Below are 23309 nucleotides of genomic sequence, written 5' to 3' on the forward strand. Positions count from 1 at the left end.
GCCTGAGAACAGGCAAGGAAAGAAAAATAAAAAATAAAAAAACCAAAAGATTTGGAAGTCAAGACTAGCAAACGTGACAATTTTTTTTTTAATGAAGAATGCCAGTGATGGTAAGGCATTCAGAAATCAAACTGATGGGCCAGAAAGCAGGCTCCAACCAAGGCCCATCAGGCTGTTCTAGGGGCTCCTGAAAGGCTGAATACTGGGAAATAATCCGCCCACTTTTCTTCTCAACAAACTTATTAAAGAAGACCATTGTCAGCCACTTTCCTAATATGTCATATGATGTTTCTCCCTGGGAAGTTCAATCTGGGAATTTCCCACAGACATTGCAGAATGACTAGTTCTTGGGATAAGCATAAACAATTGAGACAGGAATGTAAATCTGACCTTTATGTTAAAGAGTCCAAGAATTCATTTACCTCAGGTTACATCTTTGTGTGGAAGGTAATGGGGTGTTACCATCAAAACAGCACTATAATTACCCTGGCTCCTCCCCTCCTTTGCCCTCACTGGCACCCTTCCCCTCCCTCTTCTCACTGCCTACAAAAGAAAATCAAGGGAGACCATGTTTTCACTCTGTAATTTTACTACACTTTTATTTTCTGTCGTGCAACAGGAATCCCACCAGGGGCAGAAGCTTCTCTAAGGCAAACCCAGTTTGTCTTTCCTAGGGCAGATGGCGGGGGGATGATGGAGAAGCAGGGGGCAGTGGAGGAAGAGAAGCAACCGGTCCTTCCTGTCTCTGGGCCTCCAGCCCCAGGATGTGATTTCAGCAGTGAGCTGTGGCTGAAGCAGCCGCCTGGGCTGTCTTTCCTTGGGCTTGGGCTAGTTTTAGCCTCCTGTCTGAAATCCAGAATCAAACCCTATGGACAATCTTTGCAACCCTCAGAAAACCATCTGCAGTCCTTTGCTCTCTTTTTCAATGTAAACTGCCATTTTTTTTCCTAACAGGATAAGTGAGACTCCATCTAGACAGTCTCATTGAAGTTGTTGTTAGTGAAGTCAAAGCTGACTCATGGTGATCCAACGTGTTCAGAGTAGAACCACTCCATAGGGTTTTCAAGGCTGTGACCTTTTGGAAGTAGATGGCCAGGCCCATCTTTCAAGGTACCTTTGGGTGGGTTCAAACTGCCGACCTTTTGACTATCTTCCCAGTGAGGCAAAAGTTGGTTCTTGGTGGGAAAAAAATAACCTCAGCTACTGCAACGGTTTGTGGCCTTGTGTGCAAATGGTTAACACACTCACCGTTAACTGAAAGGTTGGTGGTTTGTCTCCTTAGAGGCTCCCTGGAAGAAAGGCCTGGCAATCTACTTCTGAAAAATAGATCAGTCACTGAAAACCCTATGGAGCACAGTTCTACTATGACACGTGAGTGGGAACTGATTTTATGTCAACTCGTTTGTTTTTGTTTTGTTTTTTAAAGGGGCACAGTACATAAACAACCATACAGAAAATCTGTGGTATTAAAATGTCATGGGGGAAAGCGGGGGAAATTATGATTTTAAAAAAAGAAGTCTAAAATGTCTGCTTACCAAAAAAAACACTAAACCAGTTGCCATTCAGTTGATTTCGACTTCTGATGACTCCATGTGTGTCAGAGCAGAACTGCACTCCAGAGGGTTTTCAAAGCTGTGACCTTTCAGAAGCAGATCGCCAGGCCTTTCTTCCAAGGTGCCTCTGTGTGGGTTCGAACTGCCAACCTTTTGGTTAGTAGTTAGGCACTTAACTGTTTGTACCACCCAGGGACACCTAACGTCTCCTTAAAAACAAAAAACCCAAAACCGTTGTCGTCAAGTTGATTCTGACTTACAGCAACCCTATAGGACAGAGTAGAACTGTCCTATAGGGTTTCCAAGTGGCAGCTGGTGGATTCAAACAGCCAACCTTTTGGTTAGCAGCCAAGCTCTTAACCACTGGGCCACCAGGGCTCCAATGTCTCCTTAGGGGAGAGAGAATGAAAAATGGGTTGAGAAACAATTACCTGTGCAAGCACTGAGCTTACTTGTAAATAAACCTCGGATGAAGCATGTCAGGTTATGAAATATCATTCCACATCCCTCTGCGGAGCCCTCTGGAAAGAAGAATGGGACAGAGAATGTCCCACGGGCAGAAGGTCAAGGCACTGGGCCTCTATTCCCATGAAGAGAAGAAAACTGGGCAGGCGCTTATGAACGGGCTGCCCAGAGGCCCCTTCTGAGCTACTAAGTCTGGGGTCTGGGGTAAAAAGCAAGACCTTGCTCTGTCCCCGAATCCCTGCCTCCCTGCTCGTGGAGGTGGGTCCCTTCTCACACCTTAGATGGCGCTAACTGACTCTCTTTAACCAAAGGGTGGAATCTCTGGGAGATGCAAACAGTGTGCTCGGCTGTTAACTGAAAGTCTGGCAGTTGGAGTCCACCCAAAGGCGCCTCAAAAGAAATGATCAAGTACCAAAAGATCGCAGCCATTGAAAACCCTATGGAGCACAGTTCTACTCTGACACACACGGGGTTGCCATGAGATTCAACGGCAACTGGTTTGGGTTTTTATGTTCTGTGTTGTTATTTTTTAACCAAAGAGTAGACTCCAGAGTTTTTTTTACAGTAATTAACAGAGGGAAGGAGTGAAGGAGGAAGGTGCAGAAGCAGGCCTGGAACCTATCTAAGCAAAATTTTAAAACTTTCTCTAGTCTTGGGGAAGGAACATCCCTCTTGAGTTAGAGCTGGCCTGTGATGGACCTTCTGAGGCTGAAAGATCTGTTTTTTTGTATTGGAGGCCAACTTCCACCCCAAAGGCTATTCAGGTCCCTTCTGCCAGGCACTCTAGGTATCCCAGGGAAATGTTTAAACAGGATAAGGAGGAACAGAAGGGGCCACTCCTGGGAGTTTTCGCAGCTCCTGTCTCTCCTTGTTTTACATGAACCTCCTTCTGTCCTGTTAAAAACTGCTGGCGTTTAAAAATTGCCTATTGAACTGGGGTGTGATAGCTGGGATTTAGGGCTTTCCGATTTTCAGAATCCAGTAACAGTGTCATTAAGATCAACCCATTGTCACCACGAGGACAGGTGAGTTATGCCCCTCCAAAAGAGAGCAAAACGGCAACTGGCATGGAAATAGAACCTAAGGTTTCTGTCACTCAGGTATCAACCTAGCATACCTGTTCTGATGACTTCTGATCTGGAATTAGGATGTAGATGTGCACCCTTCCACAAAGGATACACACACACACACACACACACACACACACACGCACACACACACAATATGCATATGCTCTATGTGCAGGGTATCTGCAAAGTCAAGAAACATAGGATAAACTTAATATTAGTTACATTTCCAAATAATATGCTCAATTTTTACAGGTGAAGTAGTCTAAATTTAAACCAATGAGTCTAATCGTTAATCTGAAAAAGGACAAAAATATGCTACAAACCAGCAGCCACGGAGCTGATTTCCAATTCATGGCAACCCCATGTATGCCAGAACAGAACTGAGCTCCATAGGGTTTTCAAGGCTGTAACCTTTTGGAGGGAGCCCTGGTGGCACAGTGGTTATGAGCCTGGCTGCTAACCAAAACGTCAGCAGTTAGAATCCACCAGCCGCTCCTTGGAAATCCTATGGGGCAGTTCTACTCTGTCCCATATGGTCGATATGAGTTGGAATCTACTCGATGGCAACAGGTTTGGTTTTTTGTTAACCTTTGGAAGTAGAATCGCCAGGCATTTCTTCCGAGGAGCCTCTAGGTGGGTCTGAACCTTTTGGTTAATAGTCAAGCACTTAACTGTTTGTACTACCTGGGACTAAATACTCTATGAAAAAAACCAAACCCACCACCATCCACTTGATTCCAACTCATAACGACCCCACAGAATTTCCTAGGCTGTAAATCTCTACAGAAGCAGACTGCCACGTCTTTCTGCCGCAGAGCCGATGGTGGTTTCGAACCGCCGACCTTTAGGTTAGTAGTTGATCGCTTTAACCACTGCGCCACCAGGGCTCCTTATAGAGTGTCCAAAAAGTCTGGAAACAGGGAAGAGTTTATTTGTTGTACTTTTTTTTTTTTACTTTTTTTTTTTTTCAGATTAACAATTGGGCCCACTGCTTAAAATTTAGAGACTTCACCTGAAAAGATGCCTGGAGGTTGAACAAAAACAAATTGAACATATTTGTAAATGTAAACTAACATACCGTTTATCCTATGTTTCCTGATTTTGAGGACATATCAACTATAAGATCCAGCATTTCGTGAGAGTCTATTGTGTGTGGAATCCTATTGGGTGACTTAACATATGTTATCTTTACAAATGAACCTACTGAGTTCAGTGATAATACTCCTATTTTGTGGATTAAGAAATTGAGGCTCCAAGAGAGGCTGCAGACCTAAGGGCCAACAGAAGCCATGTAAATTAAAAAAAAAAAAAAAAAAAAAAAGAGGGAGGAGGGGCCGAGGGAGGGTACTGCTCCAAATAAAGAATGCTCAGTTCAAGCCAATTGTTGCTAGGCAGGAATTCAGGACCAACTGCCAAATCTTTCGGTTTTTCCAGAGAAGCCAGAAATCTGGATTTGTGACGAAATCCTGATTTTTAGATGTTGGTAACTAGCTGGAGTCCTAGTGGTGCGGTAGTTAAACTGCTCAGCTGCTAACCAAAAGGTAAGCAGTTGGAACCCACCAACTGCTCTGCAGGAGAAAGGTGTGGCAGTCTGTTTCCGTAAAGATTACAGACTTGGAAACCCTCTGGCGCAGTTCTACTCTGTCCTATAAGGTCACTATCAGCTGGAATCCACTCGAGGGCAATGGGTTTTTTGTTTTTGATTTTTTCCAGAGTAACTAATTAAATTTTTATAAACTCTATGTTGACCAAGCCAAACAAATCTGCAAAGCAAATTCAGCAGCAGGCCTCTAGCTTGCAAACTCTGAATTAAAGTTACTTGCTTAAGAAACAGTGGGATGAATCAGAACTCAGCTCAGTCAGCCTCAAATGTATCTTTTCCCTCAAGACGCCACAGAAGTAGCCGTAAATTGTTTAACTGAGTCAACTCCTAAAGCCACTAGTTCTCTGTTAAGTGGCAGCTGTATGAGACTCTACAAGGGAGTGAGCAAGTAGCAAGAGAGATTCCTGTAGGGCAGCATTGAGCAAGGGGGTGGGGCTGGGATTTCAACTCTTAAAATTGCCACAGAATGCAGACGTTTCAAATGCTATCCCTGTCGACCTTCTGGATTTAATACCAGCAATTGTATCAGGAAGCTCCTAACCCTAACCAAAAAAGAATCTAACTTGAAGCTTCATCTGAAACTTCCAAATGCATGAGACCTCCCACAAGTGTCTTATTTACAGTATCCTTAAAACATACCTCCTATAGCAAGAGGGTCGCTATGAGTTGGAATCTACTGGACAGCAACGGGTTTCGTTTGGTTTTATAGCAGGAGCATGCTTCTGACAATATTTAGAGGCCAAAGTTTTTATTCCACCACTGGAGTAGGATTACAGAGCCCCCAAACATAAATAAGACACCTGCAATCACCATAACAACGTTTCAAAAGACTGGCTGTAGCATTTAAAACGGGATTAACATTTCACTTCAGTTTCCACTCTTGACTGTGTAAAAGGTTCTCCCGAAACAGCTGAGCCGGCTTGCCTTATGGAGAATTAAAGAGCAGCACGCATGCATGCACACCCAAGCAGCCATTTCTATAAACGCCTGAGCAAATCACTCAGCTGAATGGCCCAGAAACGCTGGAATCCTTTTCCTGAGTCGGACAGACTCAGAAGGCTCTAACACGGAGGCACTACAGGCCTCCCCAACTGCACGACTGGGCAGCTCCCTGAAGGAGAAAATGCCTTTGCTCAAGGTGGCAGTGGGTGTCCATGTGAACAAGTGAACTCCGGGAACATGGCTGACATCGCCAGGCCCGCCCAACAGCTGTTGGTGAGTTAATATACCCCCCCACTTCACCCCCAGAGCCACCCGAAAGGTCAGATCCTCCAATTCAGGCACAAGTCTTTCGACATCCTTACGGAGACAAACTTTAAAATATGCTGTTTAACGTCAACCTAGATAACAACCCCAAAGAGAACCTGATTTTCCATTAACAACAGAGGAAACTCCGTTTCACTCCTACGCCAGCAGCCACCTCCACAAGAAGTGCCTTCCCAAGGAAATAAATTTGAACGCATGTGGTTATTCGGCCTTTTAAAAAGCAAAACAAAAACTAACCAATTATTTTGAAACCACAGAGGATGGGCCTCTTCTTAAAAATATCAAACTATTACACCAAAAAAATCCATACTTCTCCAAGTAACTCCAACAACCACCTCTTAAACACAGTGTCACAGGACAGAGAAAAGGGGTTATCACGAGATGGCCAAACCCCGTTCTACCCTTATCAGAACAGCAGTTGTAAAAGAACCTTTCTAAAGATGGTGAAACTGGATGTCCAAGTATGACCGCTTTCCGACTTTTTCTGTGTATGTTACACAGAACCAACAGAATTGGCTGATCAAGGTCCTTGAAAGTCTCCAAAGCCCATTTTATACTGCAGATGTCTTCCTAGCCACACTAATTTGTCCAGCCCTGCCTTTGGCTCTCACTGGGAGCGCCAGTTCCACACCGCAGCCAGAATGTCCGTGTCCTCACATTCATTACCGAGCCTTGACCTCCGGCAAGGACCACACCTCCACGCCAACTGCTCTATTCAGAGGCGGAGGGTGCGACCTCAGTCACCTCGCTGAAATCTCGCTCATTAGGAAGGCTAACCAGTCGTGAAGTTAACCCACCAGCATTACCAGATCAAACTCTTCTGCTGTCTGAAGCAGTGTTATTTTAAACCTCTCTGGGGTCTCTTGGCCAAATTTAAAACCACCTTGGCAAGCCCTGAAAAGTAGCAAGCATGCAGCTAAATGAGTACTTAGTCATCCCTAAAAGGCTCTATATAAAGTGTGCCGCTTCCCCCCAGGTTTCGGCCACTTCGTTGCAACCCCACCAGGAAATTAAATAAAATAGACGCCATTTGACTGCCCCGCTGCAAACGTCTTCCCAGGTGGGGTGGCCCCACAGTCGCGGGGAGCGGGAGTCCTGGGGGCGGGGCGGGGCAGGGGACGGGCCGCACCACTCCCTGCGGTGCCACGCACCGGGGCTGCCAGTCAGCTCTCACTCTGCCCGCCAGTTTAGCGCTTTCCGTGGCTTCTAAAGGCTGGGTATAATTAACGAACGAGTGAACGTTCTGCCTCGACACGGTTAAATCATTTAAACAGTTAAAAAGCATCTCATCCAAAATATCTGCACCCTTCAGGCCGAGGGCGGTGTCCTTAACGCCCAGGAACGCTGCCCGGCCAAAGGTTAACCCGAGAGCTCGGTGGGAAAGGGAGACGCCGCTAACCTGTATGCACTCTGTAATGGGCTTTGAGATGGGAGGATTTTCCATAGACTTTCCCACAGCCACTGTAAGGGCACTTGTGCCTCTTTTCGGAGGCGTGTTTCCCCTTCGCAGCCATTCCAGGGTGGAGAAGGGAGAGCGGGCTGGGCGTGCTGCCAGGATCCTGTCTCTCCTCCGGGCTGTGGGAAGGACTCGACCCAGATTCGGTGGTCACGTCGCTGTCGGATCCCATATCCTCATCGGGACTCTCCAGACTGTCGCTGCACACCGAGGGGGTCTGGATGGGTCGGTACTTGTTCAGGTCCAACAAGCTCTTGGCGATGGTGACCAGCGTGCAGTAATCCTTCCAGGTGTCCCCCGGGTCACCGTGCTCCTTGGTCACCTCGCGCTCAGGTAGTCGCAGTCGCTCGGCCTCCGGAGCGCCCCCATGCTCCGGCACCGCAGCGCGGTTCGAAATGGAAACCAGACACTGAGCAGCCACGAAGTCCATGTAGGCGGCCGTGGACATGGTGCGGGCGACAGCAGCCCAGGCGGCGCGGCCAAACTTCGCTCTGGCTGCGGAGGTTCGGCTAGCCCTGCCCTCGCCTCGGACGACGAGCGCTGCGCGGCGCGGCGCGGCGGCCAAGGGGGCGGGGGCGCGGGGTGCTTCCGACTCGCAGGAGCGCCGAGGCGACCTCAGCCCCTCATCTATACGTAACCAGCAGCGCCTCCGCACGCAGCATCCACGGCCCCCGGCTCCGCCGCGCTGCCGGCTCTCACGGCCGCCCCTGCCCCGCGCCGGGCGCGATCCCCCCGACGGGCGCGCCTGCCCCTCCGAGCCGGCTCCCTTGGAAAGATGCCACACGTGGCAGTCCCAAGTTTATTCGACTAAAAACGCCCCCGAGGCGTTGGGAGAGGAAACTGCAAGAAGGGCACACGCCCTCGGCCGTCTCTCCGTCGAGCCAAAGCCCTAGTACATTCACTCGACCACCCAGACGCGGGTGAGAAAGGCCGGACCAAGAGCCAGCTCTAAGAGACACTTTTCCCCCAATCCACTGACGGCTTCTGAGCCCCCGCGCCTGCCGGTCCGCACCGTTCCGGCATTCTCTTGCTCAGTAACAATTTCGCAGAATCCCATCACGTCACAATCCAAACCCCCTCTAATTGGCCAGTGGGGAGGGTGATTCAACTCTGTTTACTTTCTCCCCCTGCCAGTCAGAACGGCCTTTCCGTGGAGAGGTGCGTCTAGAACTGAGGCGTGCGGCCAATCCGACTGTTCCCTTTCGATGCCTCGTGCTACCCCTACAGCCACTAACGCCGACTTTTAAAAGGGTAATAGCCGGAAGGCTGGAAGGGAGAAGCCGCTCATCTCCGTGAGTGCATCTCTCTCCGGGAACTCGTCCAGGCCTCCTGGCTCACATTCCAGCTTGCGGAGCTTTAGGACGCATCTCCCATAGTCAGTCGCGCTCGTTCCTATGACAAAAGAGAACTTCAGTTTCGATTTTCCAGCTCGCAAACAGTTAAGTGACTTCCTGCAAACGCTACAGTCCCAGCAACCAGCCCTCCAATCAAAAGTAAGTTGGTTGATGTCACTGACATTGGCTCAGCCAATCAGAAGGGCGTTCCAAAAGCAAGCGCTCAACACTTGTAAACGCGAAGAGCTGTAGTGAAACTGGACGCATCCTTGTATTTTGTGTTGCTGGTAGTAAAAGTGAGATGTGTATGGGAGGGCAGGGGTGATGAATAAATGTGATGTGAATCTATAATGAAAACAACAAAACAAAAACAAACTAAATATGTCAGGCCAAGTTATGCAAGAACAAATACGAATGTGGTTGTTGTTAGGTGCTGTCCAATCGGTTGCACCTCATAGCGACCCTATGTACTACAGAACGAAACACTGCCCAGCCTTGCGCCATCCTCACAATCGTTATGCCTGAGCCCACTGTTGCAGCCACTGTGTCAATCCATCTCTTCAAGGGTCTTCCTCTTTTTCTCTGGCCCTCTACTTTACCAAGCATGACCTCCTCCAGGGACTGATCCCTCCTGATAACATGTCCAAAGTATGTAGGACGTAGTCTCGCCATCCTTGCTTCTAAGGAGTGTTCTGGTTGTACTTCTTCCAAGACAGATTTGTTTGTTCTTTTGGCAGTCCATAGTATATTCAATATTCTTAGCCAACATCACAATTCAAAGGCGTCAATTCTTCGGTCTTCCTTATTCCTTGTTCAACTTTCACATGCATATGAGGCGATTGAAAACACCATGGCTTGGGTCAGGCGCACCTTAGTCTTAAGGTGACATCTTTGCTTTTCAAAACTTTAAAGAGGTCTTTTGCAGCAGATTTGCCCAAGGCAGTGCATCTTTTGATTTCCTGACTGCTGCTTCCATGGGTGTTGATCATGGATCCAAGTAAAATGAAATCCTTGACAACGTCAATCTTTTCTCCGTTTATCATGATGTTGTTTATTGGTCCAGTTGTGAGGATTTTTGTTTTATGTTGAGGTGTAATCCATACTGAAGGCTGGGGTCTTTGATCTTCATCAGTAAGTGCTTCCTCTTCACTTCCAGCAAGCAAGGTTGTGTCATCTGCATAACACAGGTGGTTAATGTGTCTTCCTCCAATCCTGATGCCACGTTCTTCTTCATATAGTCCAGCTTCTTGGATTATTTGCTCAGCATACGTATTGAATAGGTATGGTGAAAGGATACAACCCTGACACACACCTTTCCTGACTTTAAACCACACCGTATCCTCTTGTTCTGTCTGAACGACTGCCTCTTGATCTATGTATAGGTTCCTCATGAGCACAATTAAGTGTTCTGGAATTCCCTTTCTTCGCAATATTATCCATAATCTGTTATGATCCACAAAGTTGAATGCCTTTGCATAGTCAGTAAAACACAGGTAAACGTTTTTCTGGTATTCTCTGCTTTTAGCCAGGATCCATCTGACAAATACAAACGAGAAAGCATCAATTCTTCTTTTTTTTTTTTTTTTTAGTTTGTGGATGCAGCATACTTTGGGGCAGATTTTTTTTTTTTTTTAATTCTTCCATCCAATTCATTAACTACTACCAGTTCACGGAAAAGATGCAGAGCTGACAAAAAGTTCTGTTTTAAAGCACCATCTTCCTACTGTCCAACTATTCTTACACTGAAATACCCCATCTTTGCTTTGGTGATATTTCTTAATCCCTCTGCATTCCTGGTACAATTGATTTTAATTTAGTTTTGAAGCTATTGTAACCCACCTTCAAATAAATGGAGACATGATCATGTTTGTATAACTTTTTAAAATCACTCACTCTCAGTTCATTTTCTTCCCACAGACCCCTGCAAGGTCATTAAAGAGTGTTTCTCTTCCCTCACTTTACAGATATGGAGACTGAGGCACACAGAAGTGACTTGTCCACCTGTCAGGTAGGTAGTGACAGGCTTAATCGAAACCACGAGTCACCTGATTTCTAGCTCTTTGTGCTTTACAACTGAGCCCTTTGATTTTGTGAAATATTAACTGTGCTAAACAGATTCATATGAACTAGAACCAACCAGAGATCTTTAGCTTTGAATATTATGGCATTACTTGATCAACAATTAGTATGGGTCTTGGAATCCGAGTAACTCGGTTCGCTTCTTCCTCTGAATGAATGTTGGGGTTGTTTTCCATCCTGATAGCCAATAGAAGAATCTAGGGCTAGTGTCTTTTGCAGGAGGTATAGTGACAGCACAATTGATTAAAATTTACTTTCCTACCTGGGTGTGAGAGGTACCTTTGTCTATGTGATGTAGATCCAGTGAGGTCCACCCATGACCCCACAGACTGTTAACCTTTGTCTCCTGAGTTTTTACACCAGGTTCCTGGTTTCTAAGGGACCCACTGCCGTTAATTCAAGGGTGACTCATAGTGACCCCACAGAGTTTCCAAGGCTGCAAATCTTTACAGAAGCAGACTGTCACATCTTTCTCCTGCATAGCTGCTGGTGGTTTCGAACCGCTGACCTTTCGGTTAGCAGTCGAGCACTTTGACCACTGTGCCACCAGGGCTTCTTTCTAAGGGAAGGGTCGCAAATTAACCCTCCCAGTTCGGAGGCCAGGATAGTTGACTTTTCTTTTGAAGTGGTACAGGTGGACTGCATCAGCACTATCCCTGTCTCTTTTTATGGTAGGCTGACTCTGTGCCAGGCCCTATGCCAAGCACCTTGCAAGAATGAACACTCCCAACAGCTCTGTAAGGTAGATACATCAATGGTATGTAAAAATGAAGGCATCTTAGAACTCTGGTATTCCAGTCGCCTTAATTTTTAAAGGAGTCCTTTGGTGGTACAAATGGTTAACATGCTCAGCTGCTAACCAAAAACTGGGAGGTTTGAGTCCACCCAGGGGCACCTCAGAAGAAAACCTGGTGATCTACTTCCAGAAAAATCAGCCATTGAAAACTCTGTCGAGTACAGTTCTACTCCGACACATGAGGTCGCCATGAATCAGAGTCAACTCAATGGCAAGTGGTTTTAATTTTTAAAAAGAATCCATTGAAGCCCAGGGGAGTTTGCCTACTTTGCGATTTTTCTGGGACAAACTCTGTCCCCAAAGATGCTCACTTAGAACGCTGCACCTTTCCTTGCCTCTTGAATGCCCAGCAGAAATACCAGCTGGACCAGCCCAATACCAGCAGGATCTCTCCTGGATCCCTATGATCGTGGCATGTATGGTTTCTCAGACTTGCATTTTAACTGGCATTTTATCAGTAAAACAGACTCCACGACCCTGGCATCTTCAGGGAGCCCCAGAGTTAACACGGCTTATTCCAGAGAAGGCGGGAGTCTGTGATCTTTCTATGAAGATTGTAATCCGGGAACCTGAATAAATCAGTCACCTTAGGTTTTTTAAAAATAACGAACTTTCTTCTCCCTTACTTCTTGCCCTCTTCTCTTTAATTTTGCTTGGACTGGTCATGAACCTTGAACTCATTAAGTTCAGAGTAATAAAAGTAATAAAATAAAATAAGACTGAGATTTCATCCATATGAATTTCTCTTACTATTTACAAATATAAGCACTGCCTGGCCTGATTTAGAATATATTTCTAAACCCAGAAAGTCTAGAGTTCTAGAATGTTCTCTTCTTTTTCCTTTTTTTCCACTCATTCATCCTCCAGATATTTAAGTTCTTGGCAATGAGCTAGGCATGGGGGAACACAGGAATGGAAAGAGTCCATTCTCATGGGGCTAATTTGTTAAAAACAAATACATGTATAAAATAATATATATCACAGCAAGTAACAATTCCTACATCAGGATTTGTCTTGTATTTTCAAAAACAGGGTTTCCTTGCTGTGTTGGGATGTGGATTACAATAGTTTTATGATTAAGACCAGCTTATGCTGTTTTGCCAGCATGTGGTTGTCTCAATTAACATTCTGGCAAAATAAATTTGCCCAAATTAATATGAATCATTCCTAATTAAAATGAATAATTTACCAGCAAAGTATACATTACGTCAGATAAATATAAGAGCTCTGTTTTTCCTCAAGTTAGTCTTTGTAAACACACATTTCAAATCCATACAAACCAACTGGGCGGAGCATGAAAATTCAAAGATTATAACTGTGCTTCTAGTTTATAAGTATGCATTTCCCTTTCTAAGTTCTGCCTTTGCTTTATTATCCAAGTTCTCGAAACAATGGCTAATGGGCCTGGAGCCAGAACACAGAAGTCTTGATTTCTATGCATCCTGCCGTAATTATTATCATTATCACCTCTATTAAGAGGTGACTATGGTAATGCCTACAATGAGCTGTTTCCTTCTGGATGTCTAGGCCAGCCTGGCAAAAGGGTGCTGGCCTCTTGGGCCCAGGATGAGCTGTGTGACCTTAGACAACCTCCTGGGCTATTTCCTTAGCTGTGACTTGATGGGATTAGATGCATACATCTCAACAGACTCTTCCAAACTCTAAATACTCTGTTGTCAGGTGCTGTCGAGTAGGCTCTGACTCACAGGGACCTTACGTATAACAGAATGAAACGCTGCCTGCTCCTGCACCATCCTCACAATCGTTACTATGTTTGAGCCCACTTCACAGCCACTGTGTCAATCCATCTCACTGAAGGGTCTCCCTCTTGTCCACGGACATGTAACTTTACCAAGCATGATGTCCTTCTCCAGAGACTGGTCTCTCCATCCTTCCTTCTAAGGAGTATTCCAGCTGTACTTCCTCCAAGGCAGATTTGTTCGTTCTTCTGGCAGTTATATTCTGGTACAGGTATATTCAATATTCTTTCTTTACCAACACCACAATTCAAATGCATCAGTTCCTTTTTCTTTGTCCAGCTTTCAAATGCATATGAGGCAATTGAAAAGACCATGGCTTGGGTCAGGTGCACCTTAGTCATCAAAGTGAACATTCTGCTTTTTAATACTCTAAAGAGGTCTTTTGCAGCCGGGCTGGATTAACCAGTAAGCAAGGTTCGCACTGGTTTACATTAAGCAAGGTATGTATGGGCTTACTTGTGTTTATTTACTAATCTATAGTAAACAGTTTCACATGGATGAAAAATAGGTGAAATTGTTCACTACAGATTAGTAAGTTCACACAAGTAAACCCGTACCTACCCTGCTTATTGACTCATCCAGCCTTGTTTGCAGCAGATTTGCACAGTGCAATATGTCCTTTGGTTTCTTAACTGTTGCTTTCATGGGCATTTATTGTTTATCCTAGAAGAATGAAATCCTTGACAACTTCAATTTCCTCACCATTTATCATGATCTTGTTTATTGGCCCAGTTGTAAGGATTTTCTAGGGATCCAAAAAAATCCTGGGGGAAAAACTGGGGCAAGATTTGGGTTCTTTAAATACCACATCATCTGCTGTGCTTCTGCACTATTCTTTATGGCAGTCAAGGTCAGAATTCCTTAAATCAGTATTTAATGGAATAGCAAGCACAAATATAAATTTGACCCAAAACCTTACAATTCCTTCTTTCTTAATATCATGCTGTCACTTTTTCTTTCAAGCTGGTTTTTTAGGAGTGGCCTTGGCCCCAAAAACTCATCATTTTTCCTAGGCAAATTTTTTCCACACTAGCCTTAAGCTAGGTATTTCCTGGTGAATGCTGCAGGGATTCCCAGGTTCCTCCTCTGGAGATTTTAATTCAAATTGAGCCCAGGCTAGGTTTCCCCAACTCTCCGGGGGGAGCCAATCACCTGGAACTCAATTTAAAATACAAATGGTGGGGTCCCTGCCCAAGGTCCAGGAAAAGTTTAAGTTACAATCGCACTCTGTAGGTATTGGGGTCCGCCCAACACCTTCGCTCACTCTTCCCTGCTGGGAGACGTGGATGGCGCTGGGCAGAACTGCCAGCTTCCAGGCGGGAAGGAAGGAGAACAGATGGCCTGCTCGGGGCAGGGGATCACGTGTCAGATCTCCGTTCTAGGCTGGATCCAGACCCCTCCCTATCCGCATCAAGCCCTAGGGTTTCAGCGACTTCACCTAGGCACGTGAAACTTACTTGGGGAAACCTGTTTGTTTTAAGGAAAGCTGGGGAAGAGGGGAAGGTGGAGCGATTGGGGAGGGGAGAGGCTGAAGGGCTCGGGCTTCCAACGAAGGCGAGGCTCCTGGATTTGATTTACAATCAATTAAAGCCAAATGAGCTGAGACGCCCTTGGTCTGGACAGTTAACACCCATTTGCTGGGCACGGAGAGGAGCCCCGGCAGGCGCGAAAACTTGCACGACGCCCTACTTTGCCCCCACCCCACTTTACAGCCCTTTGCAAAACTCCTGCCCTTCCTTTTGACGAGCAGAAAGGCCACCCGTTCATGCATATGCAGGAGGATAACTTTAGCTCGCAGCCCCCGGCGCTCGGAGCAGCCCCGCTTAGCGCACGGTGAATCACCCGCGCTCGGGGGCGGGCGCTCGGCTCCGGCCGAAGACTGGCGGGCGGCGCAGCCACTCGCGGCCCGCGCGCCCCGGCCTGCCATCGCCCTTTTAAAAAGTCTTCCGCAGGCGGCCGCCGCAGCAGCAGCCGGAGGAGGCGAGTTCATCTGAGGACAGTCCCTGTTCTCAGAAATCCCTTCCCTGCTGGAACATCAAGCTGCCTTTACTGCAGTTGAACAAACTGCCCTAGATTGGGGGATGAGGAACCCGCCCCAAACTCGTGCAAGGAGCTCCGGGCGCCTTCGCCCACGTGAGCTAACCTTGAAATTAGCCCCCGCACCCGGGCGGGAGAGGGTGGGAGTGGGCGGGGGCCGGCAGTTGGCCCTTCGCGGCAGGAGCCCCGCGTATGCGCTGGCCGCGTGCGCGCACCGCCCCCACTGCTTTGTTTCATAACTCAAGCAGGGTTGCAATTTTTTTTCTCATCTCCCTACCGTAGATGTCTTTGTGCGGGGTGTGCGTGGAGGGGGACAGGCTACCTTCTCCACCCCTCACGCCTGCGAGGAAGAGGAAATCCTGCCCTGTGGTCCCCCCTGGAAATACTGCGGAGTAGGGTGTCGAGATGACATCAGCTTCTAAACATAGCCCGCATCACACCGCACCCCAACTCTGAGCGTCAAGAGCGATCGTGGCGGGGGAGAGGACGGGGGAGCCGAGTGCTATTGTCCGGGGGCGGGGCGGGCCGACCGGCCCGGCTGTGCAGGAGGAGATGACTTTGCAGGAATCAGGTTCTCAGAGTTCGCAGACAAATATCTCCCGCGATGGTCGGGCCACGGCATTAGGAAACATTCCTGCTATTCCGTGCTCTCCCCATGCCCTGCAAAACACACATACACACACTGTAGCAGCCCTTGGATCTAAAGTGCCTTTACTTACGAATCAACCCATCCCCCCACCTTAGCGCCCAGTTCAGTCCGGTCCGGGTGGGCGCCCGCGCCCTCCAGACCCGGTACTGCCTCCAGCTAAGCCCGCGAGGGGGTCGGGGCGGCCCTCCGGGTGAGTCAGACGGGCTGTGCTTCCTGTGGTTGTTGTGGAACAGTTTGTCCTTTTTACCCACCCACCCACCAACCCCCACCCAGTCTCCACCCCCTTGGTAAATATAGCGCTCACGTTTCATCATCTCTTTGTCCAACAAGCGCCAGACACCCCGGCCCCGCGGCCCCCGCCTCTTTTCCTCCTCCTCCCTGCTCCCAGTTACCTCGCATAACCCCGTGCCGGCAGGCGACGGGCAGCAGTCCGCGCCGCTGCCCACGGCAGCCCGCACCCCGTCTCTCCCTACCGCAGCAAACTCCCACCTTCCTCCTCTACCCAACCCTAATCTTCCTGAAGTTGTGCCCCTAAGCCCCCGTCCCATTCCCTCTACCCGGAGTCCTGGGGACGGAGTCGAGACCTGTGTGGGTGTTGGGAGGTGGACACCCCTTCCTCCTAGTCCTAGGCGTCACCGCATGCCCAGGCCAGTACTGAATCTTCCACTTACACCCCCACCCCCCAGGCCCCAAGACAGCCCCTAAATCCCCTCCCAAGCGCAGCACAGGTGACAAGCTGCTGACACAGTGTCTGATTCACCGACAGCTGAACCAGCTACTCGTACTTGGGGGTGGGCGATGCGTGAGCCGTCTCGGCCCCCCTTCCCCCATTCCCCACCGCAGAGGGGAGTGGGCTGGAGGATCGGGAAAGGCGAACTGGGTGGATGGCAGTCGAGAAGTGCGTGCTTTTCCCTCCCCCCACCCCCCCAACCCGCCTAGTTTCATTTCCACACATACAGCCACCCACCGGGGACCGGAGGCGGCTGGTGTTCTCAGAACGCAGGGAACTGGCTCTCTCTGTGGTCTCCTGTTTACTTCCCTCCTCCTCTCCACCCCCCCCCCCCGCTGCCTCCCGGCATGAGCAGCTGGAAAACCTGCAGCAAAACACTGCAGTCATGAGACTTTCCTGAACCCGAGCTGCGCTCCGGGTTTGCCCTGCTTTGCCCTGCTTTGCCCTGCTTTGCCCTGCTTTGCCCTGCTTTGCCCTGCTTTGCCCTGCTTTGCCCTGTGTCCATTTCTTTGTCCTGGAAAGAAAGGCTCTTGGGGTGCCCCATCCAGAAATGTGAAAGAGGTGGCGGCCTCCCTTACTTCCTCCCCGCTCCCTCTCTTCCTCTTTCCCCGCTGGCACCAGATACCATCCTGTGGGGCTCAGCCTGTCTGTCTTTTTGGCCAGCGTTCTGGGCCACCCCCATGAGTGGCCACCTGTCCAGGGAGGGGTGTCGAGATAGCTGACAGTTCGTCAGAACTCTGCATCCAGGATGCTTGCAGAGCTGGCTTTTTTTGCCTTCAAAGGCTGCCCTGTACATGACAGGATGCCCAAAGTTCCCTGCTGGCCAAGGTTTTCAGGCAGGCCCCCTGAAACCTGCTCCCAGGGACACACCCTCTCCTTACAGAGTCTGGCAAAACCTTCCCTGTAAAAGCTTGCTTCTCAGTAGGGAAGAATTCAGCCTCTCTCTAAGTAAGCTGAATGAACAAAGGACTCAAAGGAGGCCGTGAGGGTTGGAGTTCTGGGTGCCGCCGGCCTGAAGTTCACCCCGTTTAAAAATCACCTCTTCACTGCCACCCTCTGCTCCACTGCCATGGTTACCAGCTCCCTGTCCTTCGGCAGGCAGCACAAATGTTGCACAGAGGCAGAAACGAACAAGGGCATTTTCAATGTTCTTCTAAATATCGAAAACACTGGCTTGGTATTTTGGTAGCAGAGGAGCAGGAAGAAAGCTTCCGACTGTTCACTGGTTTTGTTCCGATCCTCTAACCCTGAATAAATCCCTTACCCTGGGCTGCCTCTCAGCAGCCAAAAGAGGCAGGAAACTTATTGAGATAGTAGAGAGAGGAATTCAGAACAAAGCAGGTCCACCGAGGCAGGGGAATTATTACCCAACTAAGACTCTCTCAAGGAGCCCTGGTGGCGCAGTGGTCAAAGCACTCACCTGGTAACCTAAAGGTTGGTGGTTTGAATCCACCAGTGGCTTCACAGGAGAAGGATGTGACAGTCTGCTTCCTTAAAGATTTACAGTCTTAGAAACCCTGTGGGACAGTTTACTCTGTCCTATAGGGTCATTGGAAATCCTGGTGCATAGTGGTTAAGAGCTTCTGTTGCTAACCAAAAGGTTGGCAGTTTGAATCCACCAGGTGCTCCTTGGAAACTATATGGGGCAGTTCCACTCTGTCCTATAGGTTAGCTATGAGTTGGATTGACTCAATGGCAACTTTTTTTTTGGTGTAGTAGGGTCACTACGAGTCAGAATTGATTCAATGGCAGTGGGTTTGGTTATCTTTTGTTTAAGATGCTCACCTTCCACCTTCAAGCCTTCAGCTGCTCTGAAGTACTTGCCATCAGATGACACTACCCCCTTCTTGTTGCTGTCATCTGTAGCCTCTCCTGTACTCCCCCTCATCCCCCAAAGATGCTAGCACCTCAGTCCCCCACTTCCAGCCCATTCCTATTAACATTTTGGTGGATTTATCATCCACGGAGACTCATGACCCATCTGAAACCCTAGTACCTCAACGGCAGCCACCTTTCCTTCCACTCTGCTGTCATGTGGGTACCCTAGACCTTTCCATCACCAAATAACTGAACCACTTCTGAATGCTCCATTTTAAACACCCCACTCCCTGACCAGCACCTCTTTCCCTTCCTGCTCATTTGTTCTAATAACCACAGCTGAACAATTCTTTAATCCTGTTTTGATCACTAATCCACTTTCCCAACCACCTTTTCACTGTTCATCATTGCCCTTATGCTCTCAAATCCCTCCCACCCAGGCTAGATTTCATAGTCTATAACTACATCATTCCTCTGCATCATATACCCCTCACTCCCTTGTCCCTCAGACCACCTGGCAAAAACCTGATTCTGCCCAGCTTAACACACTGGACCAAAACAACAGTGGTAACTGTTGTCACTGTAAATGTATGATCAGAAATCCCCAGTGGTTTCTCAGCACTGCCCCTCTGCATCTCCCTAGTCAGTATACTTCCCCACACTCTGAAATGGCTATATTGCACCTCTATCCTCAGACATCCAGCACCCCTCCCCTTCCTCACTCAGAGCTGAAAATCTTGCTTATTTCACTGAGAAAATAAAAACAATTTGACAAGAACTACCTCATCTTCCTGCCACCATATCTTCCGTATATCTTCCTCCCTGTCCAGACTCAGCCTTCTCTGCTGTTCATGCGGGTACCATTGCTGCTCCTGTCTAAGGCCACCTCTACCACTTGACACCAGGACCCCTTTCCCTTTTGCCCACTGTTATGGATTGAATTACGTCCCCACAAAATACGTGTTGTATATCCTGACTTCTATGCCTATGTTCTGTGTTCTTATAATCCCATTTGGAAGTGGGTTGTCTTTGTTACGTTGATGAGACAGGATTAATATAGGTGTGTCTTGACTCAATCTCTTTTGAGATATAAAAGAGATCAATCAAGCAAGTGAGGACACAGAGATGGGGGTAGAGAGATGCCAAGCCACATGAAGATCACCCAGGAGCAGAAGCTCAGAGACAAGGACCTTCCTCCAGAGCTAACAGAGAGAAAGCCTTCCCCTAGAGTTGGCACCCTGGATTCAGACTTCTAGCCTCCTAAACTGTGAGAAAATAAATTTCTTTTCTTTAAAGCCACCCATTTATGGTATTTCTGTTATAGCAGCACTAGATAACTGAAAAAAAGAAAACCAAAGCCATTGCTGTCGAGCTGACTTCAACTTATAGCAACCCTAAAGGACAGAGTAGAACTGCCCCATAGGGTTTCCAAGGAGCGCCTGGTAGATTCAAACTGCCAACCTTTTGGTTAGCAGCCGTAGTTCTTAACCACTACACCACCAGGATTTCCTAGATAACTAAGACTCCTACTTAATGTCTGCTGTTGAAATTATTCCCCATCTCCTGCTTTCAGTTGTCCCTGTCTTTTAAATTATTCCCTTCAGCATAAAAATATGGTACAGTTAAGTGCTCCACTACTAGCCAAAAGGTTGGCTGTTTGAACTCACCAAGAGGCACCTCAGAAGACTGTCCTGGCGATCTGCTTCCAAAAGGTCACAGTCTTGAAAAACCATATGGAGCAGTTCTACTTTGCACACATGTGGTCACCATGAGTCAGAATCTACCCGATGACAACTAAAAACAACAAACCTCTTGTCTTTGTGTGTGTATCCCCTTGGCTCCATATTCCCCTTCAGTATTACTTCATTTGCCTTTTTTTCCTTTCCTGCAAACTCCTCAAAGAATTGCCTGTACTCATTTTCTCTACTTCTACACCTCCTAGTCTCTTTGACCTCAAGCCAATCAGACTTTCACCCCTATCACTCCACCAAAACTGCTCTTATCGAGATCACACATGACCTCCATCCCACCACATCTATTGGAAAGTTATTTCCCCTCATCCAACCTCACAGCAGAATTGGACCCAGCAAAGAAGACTAAGAAGGAGTGGCCAGAGAAGTAAGAGGAAAATAGGAGAATCTGGTGTTCTGGAAGCCAAATGAAGAAAATGTTTCAACGAAGAGTGGTTACGGCCTTGACAGCCTCTTTTGCTGTTTTCAGCACTTCTCCTGGCTCTATGAATGTTGGGCCCTGTCCTTGTTTCTCTTCTACATCTACACTTACTCCCTTGGTGATTTCATCCAGCCTCAAGGCATCAATACCTTCTCTATGCCGGTGACTCCCACATTTTTATCTCCAGTCCAGATCTTGCTCCTGAACTCCACACTTGACTATCCAATCACTTGTTCATCATCTCCACCTGGATGTCTAATAGACATTTCAAACTTATCAAAATTGAACTGCTGATCACTTCCCCCAAAATGTCTCTCTTCATAGCCTTCCTCATCCTAGATGAAGACATTGCCGAGCTTCTGGTTGCTCAGATGAAAAACCATAGGGTTATCCTTGATTCCGTTTTTAAATGCATACCCCACATCTAGTCCGTCAGAGACTCTTGTGTATTAGTTTGTTAGGGCTGCTATAACAAAGTGCAACAAACTGAGTGGCTTAAAACAACAGAAATTGTTTTCTCACAGTTCTGGAGGCTGTAAGTCTGAAATCAAATATCATCAGGGCTGTGCTCTTTCTGAAGGCTCTAGGGGAGGAATCCTTCCTTGTCTCTTATAGCTTCTGGTAGCGCCAGGTGTTCCTTGGGTTGTAGCAGCCTAACCCCTATGTCTGCTTCCATCTTCACATGACCTTGTACCCTCTGTGCCTGTTTATGTAATCTTCTCTTTTTATAAGGACACCACTCATATTGGACTAGGGCCTCCCCAACTCCAGTAGGACCCCATGTAAACTAATTATATCTGCTAATACCCTATTTCCAAATAAGGTCTCAGTCACAGGTACTGAGGGTTAGGACTTCAGTATATCTTTCTGGGAGACACAATTCAACCCACAGCATCCTGTGATCTGTATTTTCAAAGTATTTCTAGAGTCTGGCATTTCTCATCGGCTTCCTTACTGCCACGTTCATCTCTTGCCTAGATACTGCAGTAGCCTTCTACCTGGTCTCCCTGCTTCCACCCCTTGCTTCTCTTCTCCGCACAACTGCTAGATGCTCTTCTTAAAATACATGGCAGGTCATGTCATTCCTCTACTTGAAACACTGCAGTGGCTTCCATCTTAGAGTTAAACTCACAAAGTCCTTGTAGGCCCTATATCATCCACCCTTCCACCCAGCTGTTTCACCTCCTCTCCTATGTACTGAGTTGAATAGTGTCCCTTCAAAATTCATGTCCAACTGGAATCTCAGAACAGAGTTTATTTGGAAATAGAGTCTTTGCAGCTGTAATTAGTTAAGAAGAGGTCACACTGAATTAGAGTGGGCCCCAAATCCAATATGACTGGTGTCCTTATAAGAAAAGGAGAGAGCACACAGACACAGAAGGAAGACGGGCATGGGAAGACAGAGGCAGAAACTGGAGTGATGCAGCTACAAGCTGAAGAATGCCAAGGATTGCCAGTAACCACTAGAAGCTAGGACAAGGCAAGGAAGGATTCTTCCCTACAGGCTTCAGAGATAGCATGGCCCTGCTGATGCCTTGATTTTGGACTTCTGGCTTCCAGAGCTGTGAGAGAATAAATTTCTGTTGTTTTAAGCCACCCAGTTTGTAGTAATTTGTTACGGAAGCCCTAGGAGACTAATACACCTACTACGTCCGTTCCTCACTCCACTCCAGCCACACTGGCCTCCGTTCTCATCCAGGAACTTGCCATCCACTCTCCTGCCTGAGAGGACTTGCAATATCTGTTTCTTCTACCTGGAACCCTCTTTTCTAAGATCTCTGCATGGCTCACTTCCTCACCGTCTCCGAGCCTTTGTTCAAATATCCCCTTCTAAGAAAGGCATGCCCTGGCTGTCCTATTATAATCACAACTCCTGTAGTAGTACCCCCGACTCCCCCTTAACATATTCTAGTTTTCTTTTTTCCACAGCACTTGCCATCTTTTAGCATATGATATAGTTTACTTACATATTATGTTTATTGTTTATTGTCTGTCTCCCTGTGCTAGCATACAGGCTGCTTTGTTCACTAATGTATTCTTAGTGCCTAGAACAGTGCCTGGCAGGTAATAAACTATGAGTAAATTTTGTTGAATGTTGAGTAGATAACCAGCTATAATTTTTTGAATGTTTAGTGTGTGCCAGGCACTTCAGAGTACACTTTATGTGGTCTTATTACTCCTGGTTTATAGATGAGGAAATTAAGGTACAGAAAGGGTGAGAAACCCAAGCTCATTCAGTGGCAGAGCTAGGATCTGAACTCAGGACTGTGCATCCAGAACCCATGTTGTTTAGCACTCCATTATACTGCCTGTACATCTAAGTACATGGTAAGCTTGACACAGAGTTCCTTCTGCAGTGGCTGCAGTCGGTTGTAGAGATGCATAGTTTGACACCTTCAGATGTCGTCAAAGTGTGTGTGTGGGAGCAGGGTGGGTAAGAGGTTGCTTCTCCAACTCTAGACACCAGTGTTGAAGAAAGGGCACGGCCATGTCTTTGGCTTGCACTAAGGTATTTGGGCTA

At 47.4% G+C, this 23309-nt stretch overlaps 1 protein-coding gene across 1 annotated transcript in view; it reads right to left on the reverse strand.

Annotated features, from left to right (window-relative positions):
- The window catches only part of KLF9 (KLF transcription factor 9), a 33943-nt gene extending 24810 nt beyond the window's left edge, over window positions 1–9133 (reverse strand). Inside the window, exon 1 of the mRNA XM_004375801.3 lies at window positions 7357–9133. Coding sequence (XP_004375858.1) covers window positions 7357–7861 — 505 coding nt within the window. The 5' untranslated portion in view covers window positions 7862–9133. The remainder of the gene's footprint in view (window positions 1–7356) is intronic.
- Between the last annotated feature and the right edge of the window lie 14176 nt (window positions 9134–23309).

Source organism: Trichechus manatus, unplaced genomic scaffold, assembly GCF_000243295.1.
Source record: "Trichechus manatus latirostris isolate Lorelei unplaced genomic scaffold, TriManLat1.0 scaffold00038, whole genome shotgun sequence".
In the NCBI taxonomy this organism is placed as follows: domain Eukaryota; kingdom Metazoa; phylum Chordata; class Mammalia; order Sirenia; family Trichechidae; genus Trichechus; species Trichechus manatus.